The 8,286-nt window shown below is 45.9% G+C and overlaps 2 protein-coding genes across 3 annotated transcripts in view; both read left to right on the forward strand.

Moving 5' to 3' along the window:
* The window catches only part of OGT (O-linked N-acetylglucosamine (GlcNAc) transferase), a 60,154-nt gene extending 55,320 nt beyond the window's left edge, over positions 1 to 4,834 (forward strand). For both annotated transcript variants that reach the window (XM_024199232.2, XM_024199233.2), the window contains exons 20-22: positions 720 to 972; positions 1,946 to 2,069; positions 3,790 to 4,834. In XM_024199232.2, the coding sequence (XP_024055000.1) occupies positions 720 to 972; positions 1,946 to 2,069; positions 3,790 to 3,964 (552 nt within the window). In that variant the 3' untranslated portion in view covers positions 3,965 to 4,834. The remainder of the gene's footprint in view (positions 1 to 719; positions 973 to 1,945; positions 2,070 to 3,789) is intronic.
* A 2,605-nt stretch (positions 4,835 to 7,439) lies between these two features.
* Positions 7,440 to 8,286, forward strand: part of GCNA (germ cell nuclear acidic peptidase) — a 34,640-nt gene continuing 33,793 nt past the window's right edge. The window contains exon 1 of the mRNA XM_026659190.1: positions 7,440 to 7,697. Coding sequence (XP_026514975.1) covers positions 7,475 to 7,697 — 223 coding nt within the window. The 5' untranslated portion in view covers positions 7,440 to 7,474. The remainder of the gene's footprint in view (positions 7,698 to 8,286) is intronic.

Consider the following 8,286-nt stretch of genomic DNA (forward strand, 5'->3'; position numbering starts at 1 on the left):
GTTTGCTTGTTTTGCAACAGTATTACATTGTTGACTCAAAACAAGCAAATGTCATTCTGGGATGTATTAGCGGGAGTGTTGTAAGCAAGACAAGACAGTACTGATTGATAATGCCTCAGCTGGAGTACTGTGTGCAGTTCTGGGTACCACAGTTGGGGAAAGATGTAGAGAAGTCAAGAGGGAGAGCAACAAAAAAGATTAAAGGTCTAGAAAACATGACCTACAAAGCAAGATTAAACAAACCCAATCTTTTCAATCTGGAGAATATAATACTGAGAGGGGACCTAAGTCTTCAAGTACATAAAAGGTTGTTATAAAGAGGAGCATGATAAATTGTTCTCCTTAACCACTGAGGACTGGACAAGAAGCAATGGGCTTAAATTGCAGCAAGGGAGATTTAGGTTAGACATTAGGAAAGACTTCCTAACCATCAGGGTAGTTTAAGCACCGGAACAAATTACCTAGGGAGGTTGTGGAATCTAAGACATTGGAGGCTTTCAGGAACAGGTTAAACAAACACCTCTCAGGGATAATCTAGATAGTACTTAGACCTGCCTCAGTGCAGAGGACTGGATTAAATGACCTATCTATGTCCCTTCCAGTCATACATTTCTATTATTTCCTGCCACTATTAGCTTGTTCTGATCTATCCAGGAGGGTGATGCTTCTGAATGTTGTTTTTTACACACTCACCCTTTTTCTTCCTGGTTTGGTTGTAGATTCTGAAGCGAGTTCCAAACAGCGTATTGTGGCTGTTGCGTTTCCCAGCTGTAGGAGAACCCAATATTCAACAATATGCACAGAACATGGGCCTTCCCCAGAACCGAATCATCTTCTCTCCTGTTGCCCCCAAAGAGGAACATGTGCGGAGGGGCCAGTTGGCTGATGTTTGTCTAGATACTCCACTTTGTAATGGGCACACTACTGGGATGGATGTACTCTGGGCTGGAACTCCCATGGTTACTATGCCAGGTAATGTCTCAGGGAAACAAGATTGTAGCCACATGGTGACAATTCATATTGAATGTAATTGTTATAGACCTTCAATCCTTCTTGTTTTTATTTTTATCTTGTATATGTAACTATCTAGTGTGAAGAGTTCATAGATCAGGGGTGGGGAAACTTTGGCCCAATGGGTACATTGGGGTTGCAAAACTGTATGGAGGGCTGGGTAGGGAAGGCTGTGCCTCCCCAAACAGCCTGGCCCCCGCCCCCCTCAGACTTCCCACCCATCCAACCCCCCCTGCTCCTTTCCCCTAACCGCTCCCGGGACCCCACCCCTTATCCAACCTCTGTGCTCCCAGCCCCCTGACTGCTCTGACTCCTATCCACAACCCCACCCCTTGACAGGCCCCCCGGGACCCCATGCCTATTCAACCCCCCTGCTCCCAGTCCCCTGACTGCTCTGACCCCTATCCACACCCCTGCCCCATGACAGGCCCACCGGGACTCTCATGCTTATCCAACCATGACCGCCCCCCCAGAATCTCCCCCCATTCAACTGCATCCTGCTCCCTGTCCCCTGACTGCCCCTGGGACCCCCCCGCCCCTTAGCCAACCCCCCAGCCCCCGCCCCCTTACCATGCCGCTCAGAGCAGCATGTCTGGCAGTCATGCCGCCTGGCCGAAGCCAGACATGCTGTCGCGCTGCTCGGCAGGAGCGTGCAACCCTACCGCCCAGAGCGCTGGCAGCGTGGCTGCGGGGGAGGGGCCGGGGGCTAGCCTCCCCAGCCGGGAGCTCACGGGCCATAGTTTGCCCACATCTGTCATAGATAGTAAAGAAATTAAGTGCATCCCAGTTCTAGCTAGTGGGCAGGCTTTCTAGAACAGATAATCAATGTAGCAACCTCCCCTTATGTGTTTTCTCAGGCAGGAGAAAAAAATTAAGTAAATTGTAAAGCATCAAGAAGGAGTATTGGTTATCACTTTCTTTTCTCTTTTTACAGGGGAAACTCTTGCATCACGGGTTGCTGCCTCCCAGCTTACTTGCCTTGGTTGTCTTGAACTTATTGCTAAGAGTAGACAAGAATATGAAGATATTGCTGTTAAACTGGGAACTGATCTAGAATAGTAAGTACATCTAGTTTGGAGGATGAAATGAAGATCTAGAACAGTAAGGCACCATTATTGGGGAATAGTGAGTGTTAGGAAGCAAAATGGAATAAACATAAATATAAACGGCTCTAAGCAGTGAGGCATGTCATTACTTTCGTTTTTATTGAACTTACTTTGACTGATGAAGTTACCTGCTGTTTGTTACCTTGGGAGCTGACTGACCTCCAGGGTTTTGGAGTAGCCACTAAACTGCTTTGCTGATGAGGAAGTAAGGTCTGTGCTCTTTGGAATGAGGAACTGGGCTAGAATTCATATCTGCAATGTGTTCTGAGGGAATTACCTCCTCTCCTCCTCCCTACTCTGTTGGGGGGAAGGGCCCCAGTCGCCTAATGGATAAGGCATTGGCTTTCTAAACCAGAGATTGTGGGTTCAATCCTTGAGGGGGCCATTTAGGGATCTGGGGCACAAACTAGTCCTGCTAGTAAAGGCAGGGGACTGGAGTCCATGACCTTTCAAGGTCCCTTCCAGTTCTGTGAGATAGGTATATCTCCATATATGTAAGTCCCATCTGGGGTGAAAAACTACTCTGTTGGATCTAGTATTCTCATACTGCGAAGGAGCAGAAGGGAGCAATATATGCCTTCAGTAGAGGCCAGGGTTGGAGGCAAAGTGTGGGGGGGATTCTTGCACAGACCCAAGGCTCCATGCTGAAGATAGTGGGCGGGGTGTGAGACACAGGCTGCCTTCTCAGGGAGGGTTGAGCTCTTTAAATAGCCATAATAGGAGCTAGGAAGGCAGATGTGGGAGGGAACTATACTAGAATGGGGTGTGGCATGTTCAGATGGGTGAGTATCATGAAATGCCCAAAGTATGCACTTGTCCTCCCTAAAAATACTTGGCGCTTTACATGTTCAGATCACTACTACACAATCATTGACTAGCCCTCCCAGGATTGAGGAACCCTCAACATATTCCCTATGAAGTAATTGTAACTTTACAGATATAGAGACTGAGCTTGAGCATCATGTGCAGGATATCACATTGAGACATTGGCAGAGCTGGAATTAGAACTCAGACCTTCCTTAATCCTAACCTTGTAATCACTGCTCCTGATCACTCTGCCTCTTGGTAGTGTATCCACATAGTCATTGTTAATGGCCTGAGTGTTAAGGATGGACCAAATCTATTGAAATTAGACATGGTCATTTTTTCATGTTTTCCCCTTTTCTGATTCCCTGTGGAGCTACAAAGTAATAAAGAACCTTCTGTCTGGAGATTACTGTTTACTTTGTGCAGCTGCTGGGAGGGAGATAGGAATGCTGATATATTGAACCTTCTGCAGAAAGTAAACCCAAACAAAATGCATTTTCCCTTTCCTTTCAGAAAGAAAAACCTAGACTGAAATAAAGGGGCACTTGCAGTTGGGGAAATTCCATCCGATGGGGCTGTATCAAAGGGTTGGTGGGTCTGGTTAATTAGCATGTAGCAGTACTAACACAAATGTCCATAGCATTTTCACCTTTAATGAAAAAGTTGAGTTTCTGTGAAGTTAACAGTTCCACATTGGGGAAGGAGCAACAACATGGATTTTGGGTAGGGGGATGACGACAAAGGGATTTGCTGAAGCAATGGTGTGTTGAGAGTTCTGGGTTAGTTGAGGTAATAGATCACAATAACCATTTGTTCCTGTGTCTACTTCTCATCTGACTGCTTGCTGTTAACTCTCTTTGTGTAGCCTGAAGAAAATTCGTAGTAAAGTCTGGAAGCAGAGAATATCAAGTCCTTTGTTTAACACCAAACAGTACACAATGGAACTGGAGCGGCTTTACCTTCAGATGTGGGATCACTACGCTGCTGGCAACAAACCAGACCATATGGTTAAGCCAATAGAGACCAATGAATCTGCATGAAGGACTCTGCCGACACAACTCTCCCAGAATTGAGCCTCTCAAACTCCTCTGCAAAGGAGATGGGAGCTAAAGACAGTGCATTTCTACTTAATCTGCCTGGTACTCTGTGACTGAAGTGATACATGATGGTGATTTAAGAGCACAGACAGACATACTTTGTGCATAATAGGGAGAGGCTGTAGAGATTGGGAACTTTCTATTCCATAAGGAGTTTGAAAAAGATTGAGTTGTGCACATGTACTGTATGTTTGCAAGGCCTGGTGCTTGATGGGGAAAGTGTGAACTGTCCATCCAATTGTGATTTCATGGATTGATTCAATCTTCCTATGAATTTCTCTCCTCTTATGTGGATTGGGAATTGGAGCTTTTTAATGTTTGATTTCAGGTGTTCCTGTTGGTATATGTGCGATTCTTCCATGACATGATTTCCAACTAGTGAGTGTTGCTCCCTGCATTAACTTCTTAACTGTGCAGATTGAAAGGGCATATTTGCTGGTGTAGTCTTTTTACAGGTTTTATAAACCACTTGAGCCTATATCAGCCTTTTAATGTTTGACCTCTGTTTTGGAACTTTCTGTACTGTGTTGATTTAGATGAGAACTCAGTGCTTGGTTTAAAAAAAAAAAAAAAAAAAAAAAAGATTCTCCTGTATCTCAGCTAATTGGCTTCATGATGACAGCTCCTATTCTGTTGAAAAACAAAATTGGTTTAAAATTAATGCCCCTGAACTGTTTTGAAATAAACAAACTGGTGCCAAATACAAATCCTTCAGGAATGATTGTTAATTATGTACAGAGGCACAGTCCTAGGTACTGTAGCAAGGACTTTTTTAAAAATAAAGCGCTGGTTTGCCCAGTTTGACCCATTTGACCAGCGTTTCGCCTTTACTACCCCTTCTGTGCTGCTGTCAAAACAATGTTCTGGGCTGCTGGCCTTTTACCTTCCTTTCCATAGCTTGGCTTTTAAATAGTTCTATTCATTTCAGCAGAAATGAAATCCCAGGTAAGTATAGATTTTCATCTACTAAACATCTGCATCAAGTATATTAATGTTTATAAAAAAAAAAGTATTCCAACTCTGAAAAGCTCTCAAGTGGGCAGTTATATATATAATTAATTATTGCAGTATTTAAGGACCACCTAGAAAGGCTTTTTTCTTAATGTGGGGGTGTCATTATCTCACTGATATGTGGTAACTTGGAGGCCATGGGCTGTATGTAAACTCTGATGCTGAGTTTTGTATTGAACAAGCATGAATTACCGTAAGTAATTTTGTTCTTAAATCTGTGCAGAGGGTCATGGACTGCAGTTTAAAACTAATCAATGTCAGTCTTGCTAAGTGTGCTACACACATCTATTCAGTAACAGGTAACAATTTGTCTTCTAGTGCAGCAACAGAGAACTGTGTTCAAAGTGCTGCTTTTGATGCACCTTTTATCTGTCTCAGTTGATGCTTTTGAATGTACCCTAGGTGCTGAATGCTTAGTGTAGGATGCCTTAGTTTGCTGGTAGATTCTTACCACCTGCTAATACCTGAACAAGAAATCTTACACGTCATTTTCTAACCAGAAATGACAAGGTGGGCGAGGTAATACCTTTTATTGGACCAACTTCTGGGGGTGAGAGAGAGAAACTTTTGAGGTTAGAGGGTATGTTGACATAGTACTGAAGAACCTGTGGCTAGCCTGTACTAGGGGCTGTTTTGTTGCTGTGTAGATACTCTGGTTCCCCATGAAGAGGAGTGCTATGTAAGCTTATCGCTTTCACTAACAGAAAGTTGCTCCACTAAAAGACAGCCTAAGCCAGTGGTTCCCAAACTGGGGTTCGTGAACCCCTGGGGGTTCATGAAATGTTACAGGGGGTTCTCAAGACAAAATTCCCTAATGGCGGACAGAGCTGTCCCTAGGGACTCTGAGCAGCATAAGGGCCAGCAACCCGGAGCCCCTGGACTTCCAAGAGCTAAGCAGATCAAAGCAAGCATATCTATCACACTGAGGAGATTTAAACTTCAAGACTCCTTATAAGAAATGGAAAGGGAGATGGATTTTTTTTGCTGTTTTTAAAATTAAATAGTCAGCTAGTATTGTTTTTAAAATGATTACGAAGAACAACTTTAAGCTTTGTTGTAAAGTGCGTTGTTTGCCTGGACTGCTCAAGCCCTGAATGCCTGTGTAGGAGGAACTCTGAGTTGGCTTCTTAAATACCTTCATGCTGTTTCACATCTGATACTCCTTGATGAAACATAGGAGCCTTGTCTTATAACAAGCTTATTCAAACTGATACAAGCTACGAAAGTGAGATCTTGGAAGAGTGTTGCCGTTTTCATAATGTAATAAAAATACTGTAATGATCAATAATAATTAATAATAGTGTGTAATAAGCATGTCATAAAAACAACTTTTATCTTTCCAAGATCACTGCTTTTATAATTTATACTCAAGTGAAGGAGAAAATCCCTGGAAATATTCACTTTTAGGAGGGGGGTTCGCGAGATGACATTTTAGTGAAAGATGTTCACGGGTTGTTAAAGTTTGGGAACCACTGGCCTAGGCCAACCATGGCTACACCCCCTGTCCATAACCAGTGTGCACATTTATAAATTTTACTCTTTAAAAGCCCAGCCTTATAGCTTTGGATAATTGAAACTACCTAGTTTAAACCCGTAAAAATGAAAAGATGGTAGCACCTTAAGAATTGCTGCTGCAAGTTACTACCCCTGAAACAAAGCTGAACTAAATCACTCAACTTTCACTGGTGGCGTGCTCTGGATAGGTGAGACTTGCTGGGGGTGCCCGTTGAGCTTTGTTCCTGGCGTGGGACGTTGCTGCTTTCACTGCTGCTTTGCTTATTGTAACAGGCTTTTGTTTCCAGCTAACTGCCTAATAAAAAGACATGACTACAGCTAAAGATCACTACAAACAACGTGTTTTTGTTATAATCTCTGGGGTCAGCGGGAGCGCGTCTCCCCGCGGGAAGATGCGCTGGGCGCGCGCTCAGTGGCTGGGGGAGGGCGGCCACGGTCCCCGGGAGGCGGCGCTGGGGGGCGGTTCCGGCTCCGGGCTGGCGACAGGTTCCTCGCGGGGGCGGGGTCGCAGCAGCTGCGCCCACTGGGCTCATCGGGGTGCGGGCCGCTGCGATTCGAGGTGCAGTTCGGGCTTCCCCTGGCGCATGCGCGCCCAGACCGGCAGGGTTAAGTACCGCCCCGGACGTGGCGCTGCACTGAAGGGGGCGGGCGGGAGGCTTGAACGTAGCAGCGGCGGATTTCACGCGAGGATGGCGCGCGGGCCCAGGCAGCGCGTCCGAGTGAGGGAATTGTGGGAGTGAAGAGCTGTCGAGGAACGGCGCGGGGGAGGCGCGAGCCGGGCCCGGTGGGGGGGAAGCTGGGGAGTCGGAGGGGGAGGGAGCCGGAGACGGGCCCTGCCGGGAAATCGCGGGGGAAGAGCAGGGACGCGGGCGTGAGCCAGGCCCTCCTGAGGGAGTAGTGCGGGCCGGAGCCGGGCCCTGTGCGGGCATGAGAAGCAGCTGGGCTCGCTTTAGGCCTAGGTCATTCTCTGTTGTTTTCCCCTTTCAGCTGGGAGCCCCCAGACCCTTGGTCAGTATCCCTCCGGTTTCCAACCGTGGTCCTGATGGGGCCTCTGTACAGAGACTGCTGCTCTTGTCCTCCGACACCGAGGATGACAGACAAGGCAACACCTGGTTGGGGACAAGGAACCTCCCCCACGGGACTGGACAAAGTAGGTGAATTTGCAGGATTAATGTTTCCCATACCCTGCCAATTTGCGAGGGGCTGATGCAGTTGTGAGGGAAGTGAGGGCAAGAGATTCGGTGTTGGGGTGGGAGGGACTAGTGTGTGTTGGAGAGGAAACTCATGAGTGACAGCTGGAACATGGGAGAGGGCAGCCTGAAAGGTGGGAGAAGATCTGGGATTGATTGTGAGTCCAAACCATTAATGCTGTAGTGTTCGCATTTTGTTGTGTGGATTTATCCTGCAAACACCAGCTCTGTACGCAATAAATGATTCAATTAGAGAGTTGGACTGAGGGAAGATTTTAGAAGCTGTACATGATAACTGTATGTCAGGTAGTGATGTAAATTATGTCTGAAGGAGAAAATCTGAAGGCATGTTTAAAACACATGCATATACACAGTAAAACTTTTTAGGCCTTTTTGTAAAGAAGCAAAATAAAACATACCTACGTTTTATTTGTAGTTTGCCATAGCAGTGTACACATTTTCTAAGTATCAGGGGGTAGCCGTGTTAGTCTGTATCCACAAAAACAACAAGGAGTACAGTGGCACCTTAAAGACTAACAGATTTATTTG

Source organism: Terrapene carolina, unplaced genomic scaffold (assembly GCF_002925995.2).
Source record: "Terrapene carolina triunguis isolate 2854851 unplaced genomic scaffold, T_m_triunguis-2.0 Scaffold605, whole genome shotgun sequence".
In the NCBI taxonomy this organism is placed as follows: Eukaryota; Metazoa; Chordata; order Testudines; family Emydidae; genus Terrapene; species Terrapene triunguis.